Source organism: Rana temporaria, chromosome 5 (genome assembly GCF_905171775.1).
Source record: "Rana temporaria chromosome 5, aRanTem1.1, whole genome shotgun sequence".
NCBI lineage: Eukaryota > Metazoa > Chordata > Amphibia > Anura > Ranidae > Rana > Rana temporaria.
In genome coordinates, this window is record NC_053493.1 from 170,824,819 (window position 1) to 170,849,624 (window position 24,806).

General features: G+C 44.7%; 1 protein-coding gene across 1 annotated transcript in view; it reads right to left on the minus strand.

Moving 5' to 3' along the window:
- Positions 1 to 24,806, minus strand: part of LOC120941161 (polycystic kidney disease protein 1-like 1) — a 249,593-nt gene that overhangs the window by 132,565 nt on the left and 92,222 nt on the right. Inside the window, exons 13-18 of the mRNA XM_040354447.1 lie at positions 23,614 to 23,734; positions 17,401 to 17,521; positions 8,156 to 8,351; positions 7,747 to 7,829; positions 6,246 to 6,354; positions 4,632 to 4,826 (exon numbers count right to left, since the gene is read on the minus strand). Of these exons, the coding sequence (XP_040210381.1) occupies positions 4,632 to 4,826; positions 6,246 to 6,354; positions 7,747 to 7,829; positions 8,156 to 8,351; positions 17,401 to 17,521; positions 23,614 to 23,734 (825 nt within the window). The remainder of the gene's footprint in view (positions 1 to 4,631; positions 4,827 to 6,245; positions 6,355 to 7,746; positions 7,830 to 8,155; positions 8,352 to 17,400; positions 17,522 to 23,613; positions 23,735 to 24,806) is intronic.

Genomic DNA, 24,806 nt, shown 5'->3' on the forward strand with positions numbered 1-24,806 from the left:
GGTACAGAGGGGAACTGATTTGGGGAGGTACAGAGGGGAGCTGATTTGGGGGGTACAGAGGGGAGCTGATGTGTGTGTGGGGTGGGGTACAGAGGTAAACTGATTGGGGGTGGGGGGTATTTAAGGTGTAAAGGTACAGCTTTGTAAAAAAATAAATAAATGCAGATATTTTTGCAGGTAAAAAAAAATGTGCATTTATTATTATTTTTACTAGGAGCCCGTAAAGCATTGTCAGTGTATTTGTCTGCTCATACAGACAGGCAGTTGCATAGTTAGCCTATCCGTATAGTACCCTAGCCTGTCCGTATAGTACCCTAGCCTAGCCTGTTCTGTATAGTACCCTAGCCAGGCCCGGATTTACTCCCTTTGCCGCCCCAAGGCCAGGTCCTTCAATGCTGCCCCTGCCTGCGCAGTACAGCAGGGGGGACATTATCCGCCGGGGGGGACTTTTTCTTTTTCTCTTTTTCGGCAGGACACTGAGAAGCGGGGGGGGGGGGGGTGTTGCTGCCGAAAATGAAAAATGAAAATGAATGACAAAATGACATTGAGAACTGGGAGGGGGGTTGCTGCTGCCAAGAACTATCTCACCTCCTCTTCCCTCTGTTTTTTCTCCTCTCACCATCCGCATGACAGGGGAAAGTAAAAGTGTCCTCTCCTCTCAGCCGCAGTGCCGCCCCTGCACCCACTGGCGCCCCGAGGCCTGGCCTTGTTGGCCTTGTCTGAAATCTGGCCCTGACCCTAGCCTGTTGAGAAGACCCAAGTTGATTGATCGATTAACTTGGTACATTCAGCCTGCCCATTAACGGTTCATTTCTTGGCCGTTTTATGTATGCCTTACTTTACCTTAAAGCCAAATTGAACTTTCAGTTTAAATAGGCTAAATACATCTCAGGTACATCAAATGAAAAGGTGTTTAAATTCGTAGATTATTTTCTTTATAAAAACCAAGCACAGCCTTGGTAGAAAGGAATAATTGTCCTTAACAACATGCTGCAGAGAAGTACAAATCCTCTCTGTGTAAAATCAGTGGTCCCCCTGCAGAGGTCTGCTACACCTCCTGCTGAGTCAGAATTATAGCTTATCTGACCGATTATTTCACTGATTATATATCATGCAGGACCCTGTATTATTTTTAATTGATTTTAAATGAGGTCATAAAAAAAAAAACAGTGGAACCTTGGATTACGAGCATCCGTTCCAGGAGAATGCTTGTAATCCAAAGAACTTGCATATCAAAGCGAGTTTCCCCATAGAAGTCAATGGAAACGAAGATAATCCGTTCCACATTATTGACTTCTATTGCATGCAATACCACATGTGGCCAGAGGTGGGGGGTGCCAGAAAAACTCAGAAAGGCTCGGAAACACTCGGGAACTCTCGGAAACTCTTGGGAAAGGAGTATTTCCGTGTAGTTCCAAATTGTTCCGAACGGCTCTGAGTGTCGCCGGCGCCCCCGCACCTCTGGCTAAATGCGGTACTGCATGCCGCAGAGGCTTGAATCCTGCTTGTTTTGCGAGACAACACTTGCAAACCGAGTCAGGATTTTAAAAAAAATTGCTCATATTGCGTAACGTTCGTTAACCGCGTTACTCACAATCCGTGGTTCCACTGTAGATTATTTTATAAGCAACGATACTAGTGCGTTCTTGTTTCAAGCGTATGCAGTAAAAACCAGGATATACACACTATACATATATATATTATAGGCTTAATAAGATTATAGACTTAAAAATAGCATGCAATGCCAAGCTGCAGTTTACAAAGCAAGCAAAAGCCTTTCTTGTATTAAAAAAAGGAATGGACTGCAGAGAGAGAGACATATAATTTTCCCCTAATCAAATCATTAGTAAGATCTCATGTGGAATATGCAGTTCAGTTTTGGGCTCCAGTTCTCAAAAAAGATATCGGGGAACTGGAAAAAATGTAGCGAAGACTACCAAACTGATAAGAGGCATGGAGAAGCTCAGCTATGAGGAGAGATTAGAGGAACTGAATTTATTTTCTCTTGAGAAGGAGAGAATAAGGGGGGATATGAGCAACATGTACAAATACATAAGTGGTCCATATAGAGAAATTGGTGTGGAGTTATTCACTTTACGGTCATCACAGAGGACCAAAGATATTTCATCTCCAAACACGGAAAGGCTTCTTCATAGTAAGAGCTGTGAAAATGTGGAACAGACTCCCTCAAGAGCTGGTTCTGGCCAGCTTAGTGGATGGTTTAAAAAAAGGCCTGGATTCTTTCATAAATGCACAAAATATAACTGGATACTAATATTTATAGGAAACGTTGATCCGGGGAATATCTGATTGCTTCTTAGGGGATCAGGAAGGAATTTCTTTTTCCCCACTGGAGCAAATTGGATCATGCTTTGCTGTTTTTTTTCTGTGGGTTGAACTGGATGAACTTGTGTCTTTTTTTCAACCAGACTAACTATGTAACGATGTAACTATATAGATAGAGAGATAGATATTCTCTTAAACCGAGTTTGATTATAGCATTATACTGTAACTACTAACGAGCAAGGCCCACTGATTCCTCCTGTATTGAATAACAGCACTGTTTGCCCTAATGTTGTAAAGCGCTGTGCAAATTGTTGGCGCTATAACATTTCTTTATAATAATAATAATAATAATAATAATAACTACCATTTGGTGTCTCCCCAGGCTACGCAAATGCAGTAAAGGAATAAAAAAAAGGATTCCCTGAGATAACCTATTACACATATGGCTAAGCTCAGTTTATCCAAAAGCCAGTAGGAATACTTACAAGGACCTGTGAAGGTCATAGGCATGAGAACTAATCTATGGTGTAAGTGTGTGCAGTGGTAGTGCTACTGATTGCCTATCTCTGCTTGAACATTAATTAATTCCTCTACACCACTTCTGTGACCTGGAGGGAGCTGAGAGTCAGTAAAAATTAAGCCACTGTGTTTTAGCCCATTTTTTAGAAGAGAGAGATCATATTAGATGACTTTGTTTTTGAGTTTGGTGATCGTAAAGTATCTTTCTTTTTTTTTATAACAAAATATTATAATTACTGTGGTTTTGCACAGAGCAGCCCTGATACATCTGGAGTACCTTGCTGGAACTCCTGGCTCCTCCCCCATACCGAATACTCCCCTTGCTAGAGGGCACTCATTGACACACATAGTTCAGCTAAGCCCCGCCCCTACTCCCTCATCACTGGATTTAATTGACAGCAGCAGGAACCAATGGCTCCCACTGCTCTCATTAAGGCCAGTGAGAAGGGAGAGAGTGCAGGGTCGCTGCTCTTGTGCACAGGGCCGGATCGAGATTGGGCTCAGGTAAGTAATTAAGGAGGGGACTGCACCTAAACTTTTTTTATCTTACTGTAGAGCAGGGGTCTCAAACTCAAATTACCTGAGGGCCACAAGACAAGTTTTCATATGCCATGGGGGGCCGCATGCAAACTTTCAAACTTCAAAAACAACAGTACTGGTGTCAGCGAACACATTATTAACCCCCAGCACTGGTGTCAGCGAGCGCATTATTACCACCAGCACTGGTGTCAGCGTGCGCATTATTACCACCAGCACTGGTGTAAGTCAGGGTTTGACAAATTTGCTTGGAATCTAGGAGCCAGCTAAAAAAGTTGGTAAACAGAAAACGCACCCCGTCCCTACGAGCTTGCGCACAGAAGCGAACACATACGTGAGCAGCGCCCGCATATGTAAACGGTGTTCAAACCACACATGTGAGGTATCGCCGCGATTGATAGAGTGAGAGCAATAATTCTAGCTCCTCTGTAACTTAAAACATGCAACCTGTAGATTTTTTTAAACGTCGCCTATGAAGATTTTAAAGGGTAAAAAAGTTTGTCGGCATTCCACAAGCGGACACAATTTTGAAGCGTGACATGTTGGGTAGGAATTTACTCGGCGTAACATTATCTTTCATAATATAAAAAAAAATGGGGATAACTTTACTGTTGTCTTATTTTTTAATTAAAAAAAGTGTAATTTTTTCCCAAGAAAGTGCGCTTGTAAGACCGCTGCGCAAATATGGCGTAACAGAAAGTATTGCAACGATCGCTATTTTATTCTCTAGGGTGTTAGGATAAAAAATATATATAATGTTTGGGGGTTCTAATTAGAGGGAAGAATATAGCAGTGAAAATAGTGTAAATTGACATTAGAATTGCTGTTTAACTTGTAATGCTTAACTTGTAATACCAACGGCCACCACCAGATGGCGCCAGCTCACATCTGGTGGTAATAACTTGTAATACCAACGGCTCACCACCAGATGGCGCCAGCTAAAAAAAAAAATGTTTTTTTTTTTTTGCTCCCCTCACTTCCACCCTGCCTGCGGGCCATTTATAACTGGTCCGCGGGCCGCAAATGGCCCGCGGGCCGGTACTTTGAGACCACTGCTGTAGAGAATACATTAACGTAAAAAATCTTTAGCCTTTACAACCACTTTAAATTAATTTTTAACTTTGACGTTGCAGTCCATCCAGCAAGCATCTAATCTTGAGGCAAACAAAAACGCATTGAAAATGTATATTATACCATCTACAATAATCCTGCTTATATCTCAATTAATTCAATAAACAAAAAAATAGGGTTTGCAAATATACCATTCATTTTAACATTATTGACCTTACCAGCATCAAATCACTAATAGTATCCATTCCATCCATGAATATATTTTTCATGACTGGCCATTTGGATGACACCTCCATGACAGTGGATACCAGAGTAATTAAGCTCTTAGTTAATGTTCCCTTTAATGGAATTTCTCTCTCTTTAAGGGATGATTTAACAAAATTGAAAATAAGCCTCACACTTTCAGGCATTACCTAGGTGAAAGGATACAAAAAAAATAATTAATGCTTGACAACATCTACCAAGCATATATCGCATTTCACATACGATTAAGATAATACAATAATACTACGGTTAATAATAATTCTTGATACTGGGCTCTAGGGATTTACTATACCAAGGTTTATAGTTCAACGTGTTTAAATACATTATTTATATAACACTAACAAAAACGAATAGTAAATCCCAATTACTGTGTTTTGTAAATGTTTTAAAGTTAAAGTGAGCCTATGCCCAGATCATGCACACTAATGTATTTACATATGATGAATAAGCAGTAAAAGCATAAGCCATTCATGATCTCCATATCTGTAAGTATTTTGGAAAAATGTCATTTTCAAAGTTCACAACACCATTATTACAAGTCTTAGCTCTATTCCTTTTCCTTTCTATAACACCAGAATCTTGTAGACTTGCCAGCCTTCTCATGTAAACAAACAGAAGGTGCTTTTGAGCATCTAGAAACCAACTGAAACATGACTGTAGAATCTATGTTGTGATATTTGTGAATGAATAACTTCACATTAAAAGCACCCAGAGTGGTCAGGAATGGTTTTAGAGAAGATCTGTAAAGAAGAGGGGACCAAAATCCCTCCTGAGATGTGTGCAAACCTGGTCACCAAATACAAGAAACATCTTACTTCTGTGCTTGCCAACAAGGGTTTCTCTACCAAGTACTAAGTCATGCTTTGCTTGTGGATCAAATACTTATTTTACTGACTGAACTGCAACTTAATTTATAACATTTATTTCATGTTTTTTATGGATTTTTGGTTGATAGTCTTTATGATTTAAAATACACCTATGATAAAAATTATAGACCGTTCGATTCTTTGTAAGTGGGCAAACTCAATACAGTTTTATCTTTTACATGAGGGACTGTTGTGATTAGGGTTCAATGAATCCTATAAACATTGGTTGGAATAGCCTTTAGAGTTGCAGAAAGCAGGCCCAATACTGGTGGACTTCAGATGGCCTCTTTATGATCCATAATATGTGTTTCAGTTATGCTTTGATGTATATTCAATTATACCAGTGCCTAAATAACAGTAAATAACACAGGTTTTAGATGGCTTCTAGTTGTATTGCTGCAGATCTTTTTTCGATATTATTTATTTTCAATATTATTTATTTTCTTAAGCAACGCTCATCACCAATATTAACCAGCTCCAGCTCAAACCTTTTAGATTATTAGCCTGACTTTTTTTGTTTTAACTGGTCACCTTAAAAAAAGAATATGATTGGTGAGCATAACCTGTTCCTATTCTTCTGGATGACTATGTGCACTGAGAGATCCACAAAATCAATTTAGGTAAATTATTAAACATATAAAAAGTAAGCAATTACTAATACTTTCTGATTATTGTTAGGTTTTTGGTTTTATTATACTATACCTGGTTAGTGGCGTTTAACAGTTCTTTTACCATTAACACAATATCAGCAAGCTCCTCCTGTAATGGAATGTGAAAACATAAATGCAGCGGACGATAGATCATTTTAAAACTTAGTAATCATTTTAATTATGCATTATTTATCAATTAAGTTGACAACCTCTAGTACGGGGAATTTCTCATCTCAGATGCAAAGGGTGGTGGGGAGAACTGGCCATTTCCATTTTCTGCAGGTACCACTTATCTGGGAAAAATGTGGCAATAGTGATTGGAATAGGCTTTATAGAGGGCTGGGCTCTAGAGAGGGTTTAAACCAATCTTCTTTATCCTATACAAAGTCCTTTCCTACTTTAAAGAAGAGAAGGGATATTCTGGAGGAAGTGTGGAGTTGTGTTCATAGGGTGTCACACATATTGGGTCTTAAATGCTTAATATTTATCTATAAGGAAATAGCATATGCAAGGCAATGATCCTAACTGAACAGAGATCCCAACAATTCATAGATCGGTATTGCTGAAACTTGGCTTTATTCCTCACATGACTTGGCAATTATTATTCCTGGCTATGCTCTCTTTCAGAGAGACAGGGTAAAAAGGAAAGGTCTGTCTCTATGTGAGAAGTGATCTTAAAGCGAGTGTGAAAGAGGACCTGGTTGATGGAGAGTGTGATGAGGCTGAAGCATTATGGGTGAAACTGCATACAGATGTGAGTAGTTCAAAGTTAATCATTGGAGTTTGTTATAGACCACCCAATGTAAATGAGGAGGCGGAGACTCAGCTCCTTGTACAGATGGAAAGGGCTGCAAGAGTCGGGACGGTGATAATAATGGGGATTTTAACTACCCAGAAATTGACTGGAGTAATGGCACTGCTGGGACAGTTAAAGGGCAAAAATGTATAAACCTATTACAGGACAATTGTATGGTCCAGTTTATTGAGGCCCCAACTAGGAACGATGTTCTGTTGGACCTGGTAATCTCAAACCATACAGAGCTTATTACTAATGTTCAGATAAAGGAACACCTGGGTAGCAGTGACCATAACATGATTTCATTTGATGTTGGCGGTAAGCAAAAATCACATACGGGAAAGATATAAACACTTAATTTCAAGGGAGCATATTTTCCAAGGATGAGGGCTCGTTTTTTACGTTGTCGTTTTTCACATCGTGAAAAACGGTCGTGTGTAGGCTTTAACGACGTGACAAAATGCGCATGCTCAGAAGAAAGTAATGAGACGTGAGCGCTCGTTCTGGTAAAACTAGCGTTCATAATGGAGATAGCGCATTCGTCACGCTGTAACAGACTGAAAAGCACAAAGACTGAAAAGCGCGAATCGTCTCTCACCAAACTTTTACTAACATGAAATCAGCATAAGCAGCCCCAAGGGTGGCCCCATCCGAATGGAACTTCCCCATGTCCTAGAAGATATTGTCTCCTTCCATTGTTGACAACTGAATGCCTCACTGTCCAGATGTCTTGTGCTTTCAAAATGCCACTTGTCACCAGGCACACATTTTTGACACTGAAAGAGTTCTGGGTTTACAAAGTGTAGGGGGGAAATGTATTCTTCCAAGAATTACCAGAAGCTGGGGCAAAAAGCATATAATAAAAGAAACAGCCCATACCAACCAGCTGGCTCATAAGCACTGGGGTCAACAATTCAACTGGTCAAAACCAATACTTGCCACAAAAAGTAACAAAATACCCCTGTTACTTTCCAGTCAGCATAGAAATGTAAAAATAAAACTTTATAGTCACCACCAAATATATTGCAAAAAATTGGAAATCAAATGTGACCAAAATGAATTAAAAAAAAATCCTGTGACTACCCTTGTACTTATAAGTCCTGGACTTTTTTTTAGAGCATTCTCTAGTTCTACAAACAAACTTTAAGATATTAGGGTGTGGTTACCTGATTATTAAATGGTAAGGCTTGAACAATGAAAATCAGTTTATTTCGGATTTGTACATGTTGCTCAAAAGTTGTTTCATCGTCCTCCGCATATAATCGATTGAGGATTGTGGTTAATAAGACAACGTAGTTTCGAATCTCAATGTGATTTCCCATTAACACAAGTATAGAAAGATTTCTCAAGCCTTCTTGAAATCTAGGTGAAAGAAAAAAGAAAATGTTCCAATGTATTACAAAGAATGAAGGTTAGGTTTGTAAAGTGATCGTAAATGTAACTGTACTTAAAACTGCCAGTTAAAGGCTCTCCTTTCCTCACACAGACACAGTGTGGGAGGAAAGACTGACAATAACCGGTAAGTCTGTTTACATGTGATCAGCAGATCACATGGTAAAGAGCCGCTGTGATTGGCCATTTACCATGATCTGTGATCAGCTGTGTTTAAAGGACACAGCAGTCACCGAGCGCACTAGATGCGGGCCCCAGGGGGCACATGGGAGGCAGAATTCAGGGAGGATGTCCATAGACTGAAAGCTCAGGTCTCAGATGGAAGGGGGGGGGGTCAGGGGAGCCCTTCATGATTTTTGTCATCAGGCCCTGAAGGTTCTAGTTACGCCTCTGCTGCACACAGAAGGTTTTGTACCTTACCATTGAGAGAATGCATTAAGGTAAAAAAAAGGTCTCTGATAATAAAAGCTTTACAAGCATTTTAAAAATTCCTCCACTGTGAAAAGATTTTGACTTTGTAATATATGATTCTTGTGTCTGTGAAATTGTTGCCGGTGGCACAATAATTATGGCATATTATCTAAGTACAGAGACTGCAGGATATATGTTCTGTGTATACAGTGAGTAGACTCAAGATACACGCTACAACTAACACAGTGGGGCTAAGGGCATGATGAGGTTTATGGTGAACTGCAACTTTTCTTTCTTCATTCTTTTAAATGTTAATATGCAAGTGTAAGAGGACTGTTAGAATGCATCCGACACGCACACGCACGCACGCATGCACATACGCACGGGCAACGGGAGATTCTCACACGCGCCAATGCGCATGCGTGTGTGCATCGCTCGCATGTGCATTGCACGGTGTGCACGCGCAGGAGTGTGACCCTAGCCACAATTGGTGCCAGACGGCCTATTAAAAGGATGTCCTGACTTCTGGCAAGTGCTGACTGGTCTTCAGCTGTGTCTTGATAATCTGAACTCTGTTAAACTCAGCTTGATTCCTGTTGCTGAACCTTGGCTTTCCTTGACCCTGCTTTTGGACTCTGATTACTCTGATTACTGGTACCTGATCCTGGCTTCCCATCTGACCTTGCTCCTGCATATGCCTTGTTACCTCGCTGCCCGCCTGTTATCGAACCCGGATATCCCTGTGACCTTGCTACTGTCTCCTGCTTGGCTCAACGCTGTCTCCGAGTGCCTGTGCTGGCTATCCATCCTATCAGCTTTCCTGGGTCTAGCTCCTTACCGGATGCTTTGCCTGCACCTCCAAGCCTGCAACTCCACTTACAAGTTCTGTACACAACACCTATAGGCACTCGTGTTCCTCCTCACCCTAGCCACCATCTGTTCCACCTTCAGTGGGGGTTGGGTTGGAGATATAAGGGAGGCCGACCTTGTCATTCCAGACTCCTACCAGCTAAGTGACAGCAAGTTATTGTCATGAAAAGTGTTTGGGGACCTGGTTCCTGCCCTAGGGGACATGTATCAATGCAAAAAAGTTTTAAAAACTGTTTTATAAACTTGCCGGGACCATTATAGCCACGAGTAGTTTTAAATTACTTTTTTTCCTTTAGAAATGTAATTTTATGCAGGGAATGTTATAAACACGGGGAAACATGCACTATTTTACAGGCATACTATAGACACCCCCCAGGTACGAAATTTAAAGGAATATTTCACTTTTATTGTTTCACTTTAAGCATTATTAAAATCAGTGCTCCCGAAAAAAACTGACGTTTTTAAAACTTTTTTTGCATTGATACATGTCCCCTGGGGCAGGACCCAGGTCCCCAAACACTTTTAATGACAATAACTTCCATATTAACCTTTAAAATGATCACTTTTGATTTTTCATGTTTGTGTCCCATAGACAAATATTTTGCCTGTTTGCATGTTCTGCTGCAAACTGAACCAGGGGGTGTTCGGCTCATCCCTAAGCGGTAACAGAAATTGTTCCTTGCTCAAGGAACCCCTAGAGCAGGGATCCTCAAACTATGGCCCTCCAGCTGTTGCAGAACTACACATCCCATGAGGCATTGTAAAACTCTGACATTCACAGACATGACTAGGCATGATGGGAATTGTAGTTCCTGAACAACTGGAGGGCCATAGTTTGAAGACCCATGCCCTAGAGGAACCACAGGGTTCCATGGAACCCTTTTTGAGAAATCCTGCTCTAAAGCAAAGTTGGATTGGTAAGTCTGTTTCACATCTAAATCCCTCTGGAGGCAACCATTGTATCCTTCAATTGCTATTCCTCCCATTACAGTGCTTCTATTAATGTGCAGGTTGCTGGCTCCACAGAATGAGTGAATGGACAGGTTGGGAATGTAATATGAAAAATATCCTCAATAAATGGAACTACATCCCGCAATTAAAGTATTGTAGCAATCTATGAGTCTTTTCAGGTTGGGTTAATGAAAGCTGAAATACTTTCATTTTCTTTGTAATAGTTTTTCTTATTACTTTTACTAGTAGTAATGAATACAAATAATACTGCTGCAATATGCTGTAATTTAATCTAATTTAAAATAGTTACATTCAGGGCCGGACTGGGAATGAAAACCAGCCCTGGAAATAATTTCATACCAGCCCCACAGCATAACGTCATTATTTTCTTTTTCATCAAAAGGAAAAACATTTGAAAGCACATTTGAAGAGTGTATTATGTAAAGATATGACACAGGATGTAGTATAGGCTTTCCAGTTTTCAACTATAACTACTACATGCTGTGTACCCCTGGCGGGGAGTTGGATCTGGTGAGTGGGGACCCTTGTGGGGGAGCACCGGGACCACCACGAATGCTGTATCAGCTGTATAGGAACACCTTTCCTCACTGCAAGAACCTGCATCCATAAGCCCTGACTGGAATCAATAGAACTTCTCCCACTAGAGACTATTGTGTTTTATGTTTTTATGTGATCTCCTTCATGCGGTCTTACCGGTCAGACATCATATAGCCTTAGACCTGAGGCTGCAATTGGACTATATACTTTCTATCACGTTCACCTACCCCTTTTAGGGGATTGGTTTCCAGCAGTGGCGGCCCGCCCATAGGGGGCGCCCGGGCGCCGCCCCCCCTCCTGTAGGCAAAATATAAAAAATAAAATAATAATACTTTTTTTTTTTCAATGGCCCCTTTAAAAAAAAGAAGTCCTTTAATAAAATTAGATTGAGCGCCGGCCACCATTGCCCTATGAAGCGACACGTCAATGCAATCTTTAGATTGCAGACGTGGCGCTTCATTTGCGGGCTTTTATCCCGCCTTTGGGCGCATTGCACAGTGCTGAATAGCTTCTCATGCGTCCGTATCCACTATGGGTGCCGGGAGCATTACTATTGTTGTTACTTCCGGGATTTGTTTTACAGACGAAAAACGGAAGTGACGTCACGTGGGAAAGCTCCGTCGTTTACAGTGCCCCAGCGGAGCTGGGAAGGTAAGCCATGCCATTGCGGCATTGCCTCATCCCATCGCCTCGTTTTTTATTGACTCAAAATCAGCGGTGGACTGCCTGATGCCCACCCATCCACCTCGGAGCCTGTAATTTTAGTAAGACTGCTGGGACTTGTAGTTCTCCATCTTCTCCTGGGGCTCATGGAGAAGATGGAGATCTACAAGTCCCAGCAGGTTATAATATAAGGCTTCGAGGTGGATGGATGTCCGGACACCCATCTACCTCGGAGCCTTATAGTATAACCTGCTGGGACTTGTAGTTCTCCATTGTCTCCTGGGGCTCAGGTGCATGCAATCCACCATCAATGGGACTACAAGTCCCAGCAGTGAGAAAAACATAACAAAGATGGTGGATTGCATGCACCTGAGACGATGGAGAACTACAAGTCCCAGCAGGTTATAATATAAAGCTCCGAGGTGGATGGATGTCTGGACAGTGACACAGTGGGGACAATTGGCACAGCGGCATGAATGGGCACAGTGGCGACAATTAAAGGGCACAGTGGCTGTGTTTGATGGCATGGCATAGTGACTGCATTTGATGGCATGGCACAGTGGTGACAATTGATGGCACAGTGGTTGCGTTTGATGGCATGGCACAGTGGTGACAATTGATGGCACAGTGGCTGTGTTTGATGGCATGGCACAGTGGCTGTGTTTGATGGCATGGCACAGTGGCTGTGTTTGATGGCATGGCACAGTGGCTGCGTTTGATGGCATGGCACAGTGGCTGCATTTGATGGCATGGCACAGTGGCTGCGTTTGATGGCATGGCACAGTGGTGACAATTGATGGCACAGTGGCTGCGTTTGATGGCATGGCACAGTGGTGACAATTGATGGCAAAGTGGCTGCGTTTGATGGCATGGCACAGTGGTGACAATTGATGGCACAGTGGCTGCGTTTGATGGCATGGCACAGTGGTGACAATTGATGGCACAGTGGCTGCGTTTGATGGCATGGCACAGTGGCTGCGTTTGATGGCATGGCACAGTGGTGACAATTGATGGCACAGTGGCTGCGTTTGATGGCATGGCACAGTGGTGACAATTAATGGCACAGTGGCTGCGTTTGATGGCATGGCACAGTGGTGACAATTGATGGCACAGTGGCTGCATTTGATGGCATGGCAGTGGCTGTGTTTGATGGCATGGCACAGTGGTGCGAATTGATGGCACAGTGGCTGCGTTTGATGGCATGGCAGTGGCTGCGTTTGATGGCATGGCACAGTGGTGACAATTGATGGCACAGTGGCTGCGTTTGATGGCATGGCAGTGGCTGCGTTTGATGGCATGGCACAGTGGTGACAATTGATGGCACAGTGGCTGCGTTTGATGGCATGGCACAGTGGTGACAATTGATGGCACAGTGGCTGCGTTTGATGGCATGGCACAGTGGTGACAATTGATGGCACAGTGGCTGTGTTTGATGGCATGGCACAGTGGCTGTGTTTGATGGCATGGCACAGTGGCTGTGTTTGATGGCATGGCACAGTGGCTGCGTTTGATGGCATGGCACAGTGGCTGCGTTTGATGGCATGGCACAGTGGTGACAATTGATGGCACAGTGGCTGCGTTTGATGGCATGGCACAGTGGTGACAATTGATGGCAAAGTGGCTGCGTTTGATGGCATGGCACAGTGGTGACAATTGATGGCACAGTGGCTGCGTTTGATGGCATGGCACAGTGGTGACAATTGATGGCACAGTGGCTGCGTTTGATGGCATGGCACAGTGGCTGCGTTTGATGGCATGGCACAGTGGTGACAATTGATGGCACAGTGGCTGCGTTTGATGGCATGGCACAGTGGTGACAATTGATGGCACAGTGGCTGCGTTTGATGGCATGGCACAGTGGTGACAATTGATGGCACAGTGGCTGCATTTGATGGCATGGCAGTGGCTGTGTTTGATGGCATGGCACAGTGGTGCGAATTGATGGCACAGTGGCTGCGTTTGATGGCATGGCAGTGGCTGCGTTTGATGGCATGGCACAGTGGTGACAATTGATGGCACAGTGGCTGCATTTGATGGCATGGCAGTGGCTGCGTTTGATGGCATGGCACAGTGGTGACAATTGATGGCACAGTGGCTGCGTTTGATGGCATGGCACAGTGGTGACAATTGATGGCAAAGTGGCTGCGTTTGATGGCATGGCACAGTGGTGACAATTGATGGCACAGTGGCTGCGTTTGATGGCATGGCACAGTGGTGACAATTGATGGCACAGTGGCTGCGTTTGATGGCATGGCACAGTGGCTGCGTTTGATGGCATGGCACAGTGGTGACAATTGATGGCACAGTGGCTGCGTTTGATGGCATGGCACAGTGGTGACAATTGATGGCACAGTGGCTGCGTTTGATGGCATGGCACAGTGGTGACAATTGATGGCACAGTGGCTGCATTTGATGGCATGGCAGTGGCTGTGTTTGATGGCATGGCACAGTGGTGCGAATTGATGGCACAGTGGCTGCGTTTGATGGCATGGCAGTGGCTGCGTTTGATGGCATGGCACAGTGGTGACAATTGATGGCACAGTGGCTGCGTTTGATGGCATGGCACAGTGGTGACAATTAATGGCACAGTGGCTGCGTTTGATAGCATGGCACAGTGGTGACAATTGATGGCACAGTGGCTGCATTTGATGGCATGGCAGTGGCTGTGTTTGATGGCATGGCACAGTGGTGCGAATTGATGGCACAGTGGCTGCGTTTGATGGCATGGCAGTGGCTGCGTTTGATGGCATGGCACAGTGGTGACAATTGATGGCACAGTGGCTGCGTTTGATGGCATGGCAGTGGCTGCGTTTGATGGCATGGCACAGTGGTGACAATTGATGGCACAGTGGCTGCGTTTGATGGCATGGCACAGTGGTGACAATTGATGGCACAGTGGCTGCGTTTGATGGCATGGCACAGTGGTGACAATTGATGGCACAGTGGCTGTGTTTGATGGCATGGCACAGTGGCTGTGTTTGATGGCATGGCACAGTGGCTGTGTTTGATGGCATGGCACAGTGGCTGCGTTTGATGGCATGGCACAGTGGCTGCATTTGATGGCATGGCACAGTGGCTGCGTTTGATGGCATGGCACAGTGGTGACAATTGATGGCACAGTGGCTGCGTTTGATGGCATGGCACAGTGGTGACAATTGATGGCAAAGTGGCTGCGTTTGATGGCATGGCACAGTGGTGACAATTGATGGCACAGTGGCTGCGTTTGATGGCATGGCACAGTGGTGACAATTGATGGCACAGTGGCTGTGTTTGATGGCATGGCACAGTGGCTGCGTTTGATGGCATGGCACAGTGGTGACAATTGATGGCACAGTGGCTGCGTTTGATGGCATGGCACAGTGGTGACAATTGATGGCACAGTGGCTGCGTTTGATGGCATGGCACAGTGGTGACAATTGATGGCACAGTGGCTGCATTTGATGGCATGGCAGTGGCTGTGTTTGATGGCATGGCACAGTGGTGCGAATTGATGGCACAGTGGCTGCGTTTGATGGCATGGCAGTGGCTGCGTTTGATGGCATGGCACAGTGGTGACAATTGATGGCACAGTGGCTGCATTTGATGGCATGGCAGTGGCTGCGTTTGATGGCATGGCACAGTGGTGACAATTGATGGCACAGTGGCTGCGTTTGATGGCATGGCACAGTGGTGACAATTGATGGCACAGTGGCTGCGTTTGATGGCATGGCACAGTGGTGACAATTGATGGCACAGTGGCTGCATTTGATGGCATGGCAGTGGCTGTGTTTGATGGCATGGCACAGTGGTGCGAATTGATGGCACAGTGGCTGCGTTTGATGGCATGGCAGTGGCTGCGTTTGATGGCATGGCACAGTGGTGACAATTGATGGCACAGTGGCTGCGTTTGATGGCATGGCAGTGGCTGCGTTTGATGGCATGGCACAGTGGTGACAATTGATGGCACAGTGGCTGCGTTTGATGGCATGGCACAGTGGTGACAATTGATGGCACAGTGGCTGCGTTTGATGGCATGGCACAGTGGTGACAATTGATGGCACAGTGGCTGCATTTGATGGCATGGCAGTGGCTGTGTTTGATGGCATGGCACAGTGGTGCGAATTGATGGCACAGTGGCTGCGTTTGATGGCATGGCAGTGGCTGTGTTTGATGGCATGGCACAGTGGTGCGAATTGATGGCACAGTGGCTGCGTTTGATGGCATGGCAGTGGCTGCGTTTGATGGCATGGCACAGTGGTGACAATTGATGGCACAGTGGCTGCGTTTGATGGCATGGCAGTGGCTGCGTTTGATGGCATGGCACAGTGGTGCGAATTGATGGCACAGTGGCTGCGTTTGATGGCATGGCAGTGGCTGCGTTTGATGGCATGGCACAGTGGTGACAATTGATGGCACAGTGGCTGCGTTTGATGGCATGGCAGTGGCTGCGTTTGATGGCATGGCACAGTGGTGCGAATTGATGGCACAGTGGCTGCATTTGATGGGCACATTTTTTTTTCTCATTTGCGCCCCCCAAAAAATTTTGAGCACCAGCCGCCACTTTTTTCCAGGGGTGGCAGCAGCCCAATTTACGGTCCTAAGCGCAGGCAGATTATTGTGTTTTTTTGGCATTTAAAAGGTAGGTGCCGAGAGGGGGGGGGGGGTTGACCATGCAATGGTGAGAGAGATTATACTGTCCAGATTACAATTTGCAGGGGCAGCAAAGGTGACAGAGAAAGGGGGGTGCACCATGCAACCCCCCCCCTCTCTCTCTCTCTGTCACCTCTGCTGCCCCTGCAAATTGTAATCTGGACAGTATAATCTCTCTCACCATTGCATGGTCAACCCCCCCCCCTCTCTGCACCTACCTTTTCTTCTCCTGCAAATTGTAAACTGTATAATCTCTCTCACACCACCATTGCACGGTGCACTCCCCCCCCCCCTCCTCTCTGAAATCAGTTTACAATTTCCAGGCCAGCAAAGGTAGGTGACAGAGAGAGGAGGGGGGGGGCCCGGGGGGGGGGGGGCACCGTTATATGGTGAGAGAGAGAGTCGAGATACAGACAGTATGGATTTTCACCTTATGTTCCAGGGGTGGCCGAGCGTTCACTTCTTCTCCTGAGATCTCCTTTGCGGGCGCTCTGCCTTCACACGTGACTCTGCACTGGGCGGTGCTGGCGCCGCACGGGTAGATGGAACAAGAGCTGTTCTCCTGCTCGGCTCCTCCCCTCCCTCAGACACGTGACATGCTCGCCGCTCCACGGCTCCAGGCAGTCAGCGCGAAAAGGAAGGAAAGTGCAGCGGCGAGCATGGCGGCCGCAACCGGCCGGCGGCCGGCCCGCCACTGCTTTTTGTACATACACGACAATGTGATGTGACAGAGACATGACACTGGAGAGGGGCCGGGCAGGCGTATAATTAAAAAGTGCGGCCGCCGCTGTGGCCCACAGGCATCTGAGCTGACAATTTTTTGATGGACAGCAGGCGGCCTACCGGGAATTTTACCGGTCTCCCGGTAGGCCAGTCCGGCCCTGGTTACATTTGATGCAAAACGTAAAAAAAAAAACTGTAAAAGGTTAAGACTTACAGTTCAATCTCCGGTAAAGCATTAGATGTATTCTTGGAGAAAACTGGATGTACATTCACATTCAGTGGACATGGCTGAGTTTGGGATCCAAATGAATTTGTTATTTGAGTAAAAACCGTGACTGTAAAGAAAAGAAAATGTATTATTTTAGTATCTACCGTATTATCTCATAGACATGTTTTTCCAAATAAGCCTTTAGGGCGTGCTTAAATAAGTGCATTTGAAAACTGCATATCGGCAGCACCCAGTCGCATACCCAAAGTTTTATACACAAGTGTCTTACATTACATATTCCAGAAGCCAAACGAAAAATCTTGCATGAATCAAATGTTTGTAGAACACATCCACTGAAGTGGCTGATGTTCAGTGTTGCCAACCGTCCGTATTTTTACAGACAGTTCGTAAAAACTGGCACTTTTTTCCACCGTTAGTAAATGTCCGTGGTTGTGGGAATGTGCCAGTAAAAATAGCCAAAATCGGTTCAGGTTGGAACTGCGCATGGTGATTGGAGGCAGGGGGTGATGGTGGCTACGGTGGCTACGCAGAGGGCGATGGAGGCAGGGGGCAATGGAGGGAGGGGGAGATTGGAGGCAGGGGGGGTTGGTGGCACCGCAGAGGGGGATGGTGGCACCACAGAGGGTGAGGGATGGAGACAGGGGTTGTTGGTGGCACCGCAGAGGGGGATGGAGGCAGGGGACAATGGAGGCAGGGGGTGATTGGAGGCAGAGGGAGATTGGAGGCAGAGGGAGATTGGAGGCAGGGGGAGATTGTGGCACCGCAGAGGGGGGTGAAGGCAGGGGGTGTTGGTGGCAGAGGGGGCTGGAGGCAGGCGGTGATGTGACTAAGTAATTTGCCCTTATTATATCGGAAATAACAAAAATATGCTTTTTTACCCTAATATCTACCTGCTATTTGCCTAGCATACTTGTTTATAGCCTAAATACTAAAATTTGCACCTAAAAATTAAATTTTGTAACTTTTGTGAAATGACAGTAAAAACGTGGCTGCGCCAGTAAATTTCAGGTGTCGTGCCAGTAAATTTTAATCTGGTAGGTTGGCAACACTGCTGATGTTATTGTCAGGGGTGTGTTGCATATTCAATGCACTTTGCACTAACAGCTTCCAAGTGTAAACGTTGTTGGTCAGCCAAACATTACAATGAGGAAGATGCACAAACTTAGCAAGTTTGACCATGGGATGATTATTTGTGGCAGATGGGATGGTAGCAGCATTTTAAGTCTAAAACTATTATAAATCAAAGCATTGGTGGTAGAATGTTCTGTGAAATGTTTTCTTGGCACACATTAGGTTTCTTGAGCACATTGTTGTACCCATCATGCTATGAATTCCTGTGTTTTAAATTCACAGTGGCAAGTAGCTACCTGGTACAGATAGGTATACACAATAAAATGTCTACTGAGTGTTTATTCCTAAGTATAATGTATACTTCAGTACAGTATGATCTACAAATGTAGGGCATCATTGTGGCATTTAGAACATACAGAACAGTGTACTATAAATAGTAAAATTTGGAAAATAGAATATATAACACAGGGTATGGAATACAGAGGTAAAATATTGTTTTGAGGAGACTAATGTAGCTTACAGAATGTACAGCACAGTGTACAGAGTAAGGTGTAAAATATACAGTTGATTGTATAGTCATATGGTGAAAAAGGAAGTTTGGAGAAGAAATGCTGTTTTGGAGAGAGCTGGATCTGAAAAATTAATGTGGAAAGAGTGGATGCCAAAGCAGAGGAATAGAGAAGTCTAGGACAAGAGGAACAATAATGACAATGGTGGTGAGAAAGCGTGGGTGATTGGCACAGTAATGCTGAGAGTGGGGAACCTGAAGGGTCATCAAGAAAAAAACGGAGACCAAAAGAATTTTAAGAAAGAATGGCGATCTAAGGAAGAGTTTGAAGAGTGTAAACAGTGCTCAGTGGAGCAGTTCTGATGAAGTATACCTAGGAGAAAAACACAATCTGGGAGGCACCAATGATTTATAGAGTCCGTCTTAATCCATGAAATCAATACAAAAATATTAAGCCCTTTAAAATAAGAAAATAACTCTTGGTTGAGTCTTGGTTAAATACTGGCAATCCATAACTATTAGAGCCCAAGAGGAATTAGTACATTAGCCACAAGCAACCAAGTCCAAGAATTGAGGAGAGCATACTGCAGTAGGTTGCAGAAAATGAGATGGTAGTGCTAGAACAATAGAAGGACTGGGGATTAAGAGCAAGCAAACATGTAGAGAACTGACCCAAGAAACAGCCACAAAGCAGAAGTCTGGGAAATAGGTATATAGAAGGATTGAAAAAGGGTAACCAAAATCCTTGGGAGGCCTTCTGCTTGAAGTTGTAGTAGTAGCAGTAACTTCAAACACCTTTCTCTAGACTAGAGTCACTAGAGAAGAGTCCCATTTACAGAAAACTATGTGGACTAAGCTCTTCGGAACACCAGCTGATGTCCCCTTTAAACAGACTTTTTTAGCACCAGAGGGGTGGAAGCAGCCCAAAAGATTCAAAGATCTCTTAGAACCGCCTGTACTCGCACAAGGCCCAAGGACAGCTGGTTGCCTCCTTCCAACTACCAAGCGGCACCTTACTCCGGTGATACCAGACCAAATGTTCAGCGGACAGCCTCCCTAAGGCCTTGTACACACGGTCGGACCAAACCGATGAGACTGGCCCGTTGGTCCGCTTTCAGCGGTTCACCTCTGAAGTGGCCGTACGGCCTGATATGTGTACACACCATCAGTCCAAAATCAAATCGGGTCAGAAAACGGTGACGTCAAACACACGACGTGCTGAAAAAAAAACGAAGTTCAATGCTTCCAAGCATGCGTCGACTTGATTCTGAGCATGCGCGGGTTTTGAACCGATGCTTTTCTTACTAAGCATCGGTTTGATCTGATGGGGCAGCGGTCCATCGGTTCGGTTTTGAAGCATGTTTAGAAATTTTGGACCGAAGGAAAACAGACCGATAGCCTATACACACGGTCGGTTTGGTTCGATGAAAATGAACTTCGGTTCATTCTCATCAGACCAAATCGACCGTGTGTACGGGGCCTTAGTCTCTAGCTTCAGGCTCTCAGCATTCAGGCCCTCAGGTCACCCACATATGGCTTTGGAACAGCAAACTGTGTCAACAATGCCTTGGAGGGCTTGACCAACCCACTCTAGAAAAAGACACATGGCCAGATTCATGTAGATCAGCGGATCTTTAGATCCGCTCGATCTACGTGTTTTACGATCCGCCGGTGCAATTTAGCGAGGCTAGTGCAGTATTCATCAAGCACTTACCTCGAAAATTGCACCGTCGGATCGTAACTCCCCCGGCGGAATGCAAATTCCGCGGCTAGGGGGAGTGTACAATTTAAATCAGGCGCGTTCCCGCGCCGATTTAACTGCGCATGCGCCGCCGGCGAAATTTCCCAGTGCACATGCTCCACATGACGTCGCTAGGACGTCATTGTTTGCGGCGGCTACGTCAATTGCAGCCATCAGAATTCCTGATCGACTTACGCAAACGACGTAAAAATTTGAATCTCGGCGCGGGAACGACGGCCATACTTAACATTAGCTACCCCTCATATAGCAGGGGTAGCTATACGCCGTAAAAAGCCGAACGCAAAACGATGTTAAAAAAAAGCGACGGGCGGGCGTACGGACTTGAATCGGCGGTTGTTCTCATTTGCATATCTGACGCGTAAAAAAAAGCGACGACACCTAGCGGCCGGCGGTAGATTGCAGCCTAAGATTCGACTGGTGTAAGTCACTTACACCAGTCGGATCTAAGGGAGATCTATGCGGAATCTGATTCTATGAATCAGCCTCATAGATCCGACCGGCTGGACTCAGAGGTACGGCGGATCAGGAGATCCGCCGTCGTATCTCTTTGATGAATCTGCCCCACAGTGCTTAGTGTGCTCAAAGAATATATACAGTCTCCCAGCATGCAATGACGGTTTGCCTCCCTGAGATTGGCAAGGGCTGTATCAATATTCATCCTGCCATCTGCATAGCTCCATACCAATATCCAGAAACTTCTCAAGCTCTCTGGAGACAGAGACAGCCATAAGACTGGCAACATCTGAGCACACTGAGCAGACCTAACTAGTAGAATTTATCTGTAATTAACAGGGAGCAAACTAAATTTACCTAACAAACACATCACAGCCACACTGGGTACAGTGAGACAACTAAATTCAACTTTCAGAATATAGCTCCACAAAATACAGTGAGCCATCACTGAATCTATCTATCTAATCCTAGAACCTACCTAGGAGGGTGCTACATTTTTAAAATAAATGCAATATGTCAAAATTTAACTAAATTAAAATGTACCTTATTTCTCTTCTTCTGTTTCATCTCTCAAATGCAAGCTTTTTCCTACTGTTCCCAGACTTTCTGTTCTAGGGTAGATACGTTTGTTCTCCATAACCTCCTTGTGTATGTGAATGTAGCCAACCTACCTTTCACACCCCCAAGATAGACTAATGCTGGCCATACACTCCACGAAAAATCATCCGAAAGAACTTTCGAAAAACAAAAGTTCTTTCGTGAGTGCAAACGATAGTGCCATCATGTAATGGGCGATAAATCGTTCAGTGGACATAAAAAAAAAAAAATATGTTTTTTTTTTTTTACATATACCTAGTGCAGAAAGTTCGGACGGTAAACACATTAGGCCCCATACAGACGACCGAACATGTCTGCTGAAACTGGTCCGCGGACCAGTTTCAGCAGACATGTTCGGTCGTCTGTACAGCCAAGCGGACAGGATTCCACCGTACATTTGCCCGCCGGGCCTTTTTCGAGCTGGCAAATATATCTAAACATGTTTAGAAACATGCCCGCTGGAATCCTGTCCGTCGGACATGTTCGATCGTCTGTACCGTACATGTCCGAGCGGCCGCCATCCCTCGCATGCGTCGAATGACTTTGACGCATGCGTGGAAGCATTTAACTGCCAGGGCCGTGCACGTCGTATCGAGTACGCGCGGATTTCTGTATGATGGTGAGTACAGCCATCATACAGAAATCTCCGGGCAGACATGTATGCTGAAAACGTACATGTCTGTAGAACCGTTTTCATCGTACATGTTTGCTCGTCTGTACGGGGCCTTAACCTTCCGATTTATCGTTCGTTCGGCAGAAAATTTCCAAACTTGTCCTTCGTTTTTTCGGCTCAAAAACGTCCAAACGATTTTCGATTTTGTGCCCATTAACTGGCCGAAAAACTAAAGATCTTTCTTTATGACCGATTTTCGGCCGAATTTTCGTATAGTGTATGGCCAGCATAATGCAGACATTCTCATCTCTATGGGAATTGTCTTACACATAGAGCACAGGCACAGGCCATTTCATGTGGCCCTCGCACCTATAGATATATATACACATACACACAGATCACTATACATATCAATACATGTTATAAGAGACATTTTTTATATAAATATATATATATTATTGTTTTTTTGCTAGTGAGAAGTAGATGAATCAGTCCATGATCTTGCAAGATAACAGACACTCACTTCTTTGCACATTGCGGCTGTTCGCTGCGTTTGACATTCTTTTCTCCATCAGAGATGAAAAGTGCCAATCTTAAAGTGAAGTACCGCCGATTTTTTTTTTAAAGTCAGCAGCTACAAAAGAGTAGCTGCTGACTCTTTATAATCAGACACTCACCTGTCCCACAGTGCAGCGATGCGGGTGTATATAGCCCCACTCCTCTCCCCCTCCTCTCCAAGGCTCCGGCATTGTTACTGTGGGCGCCCGGCTGTAGCTTCACAGCCGGGCACGCGCTGCAAATGCGTGAGCCGCACTGCGTGCTGTGAATGGCCTGGCAATCTTCTGGGACCTGCAACGTGTCCCAGAAGATTGCAGGGGGGAGGTGAACTTCCTTCCGGCGCAGCTGAGCCCTGGGAGGAAGTGGGAGCTGGATGCCTCTAAAAAGAGGGTATCCGCTCCCCCACCAAAAAAAAATCCACGCAAATGTGGCATGTCGGGGGGTCACCATCACTTAAAGTGGAAGTTACATTTTTGTGTGGAACTCCACTTTAAAAAACATTGTCCCCCCAGAGATGTTTAAATGCACTGCATAGCCGCAATGTGTTCAGGTATGCTAAATTACACTTTATAAAACGTACATCTAAATCTATTTTCATCTTATCACTTCATAATCTTTAATCAAAAAACAACTTACCTTGATATCCACTATCTGGATCCCCTGATGGCAAATTAAAGTAGTATTGAATATCTCTTCCTTTATACAACATTTTCCTTGATAAATTCCCCACTTGGTAGCTGAATTCATAGGAAAGGTCCTGGAACCATAATTATAGCTACATGAACAATATGTATAAAAAAACACCATTTTGATATAATAAAGCAGAACATTGACTAAAAATTACAAAATAAAAATGAATAGCCCATCAATACTCACCTTCAATGCAGGGATTTTCCCCACAGTACTTTTTCCTGCGACACAATCTCCTCAGTCTGATGGCCAGCATTGTTCACCCCACTTCCTGTGAGCCTAGATTGTCCTGAAACCAGTGGTGGCTGGTGAAGTTTTAAGATGGGGGGGCGCCAGACCCCCGCTCTTCCTTTTTGACCCCTCCCACTTCCCATAACCCCTGCCCCTTATATAATCCACCCACTTTGTCCCCTGTAGTACATCATATACCAGGCTGTACATTATACACAGGGCCCTGCACATCATATACCAGGCTCTACATTATATAAAGAATTCTGCACATCATATACCAGGCACAACAATTTACACAGGGCTCTACAAAAGAAGATGAATCATGCCCATCTATTGTTAAACCACATTAGGCACTTCTGCCAATCTACCAACTGGCTGTTTTTGGACTGACTTTTACCAATTTGCTCACTCACCTGCAAACCCAACAGAGCACCCAGGATGGGAATGCCTAAGGCATAGAGAGCACAGACCCTGCATAGAGACAGATTTGTTTTACCTGCACCCTAGAAGGAAATATGCCCCCCCCCTCTTCACAGGGAACTGAAAGTAAAAGAAAAGCCAACATACTAGGTCATCACCAGAGCTGGCATAGGGGGACATTTTACAATGGGAACACATCTCCCATACGAAACGCAGATGGCAAAAAAAACAGGGTTTCACCATTTGCTATGCTGTCCAAAATTAAAAAATGTTTTTGGCTTTAGATATACTTAAAGGGCTGGTTCACACTTCTGCGGTGCAGAAACCCTGCAAATCCACTGCGGGTTTTCGCATTGCACTTGACACTTTGCACTTGACACTTCACACTGCCATATGCAAACTGCGGGGAGTGTCAATGACACCCCCATTTCAGCTTGCATATCGCACTGCAAACTGACAGTTTTGACATGAATCGGATTGCATAGATG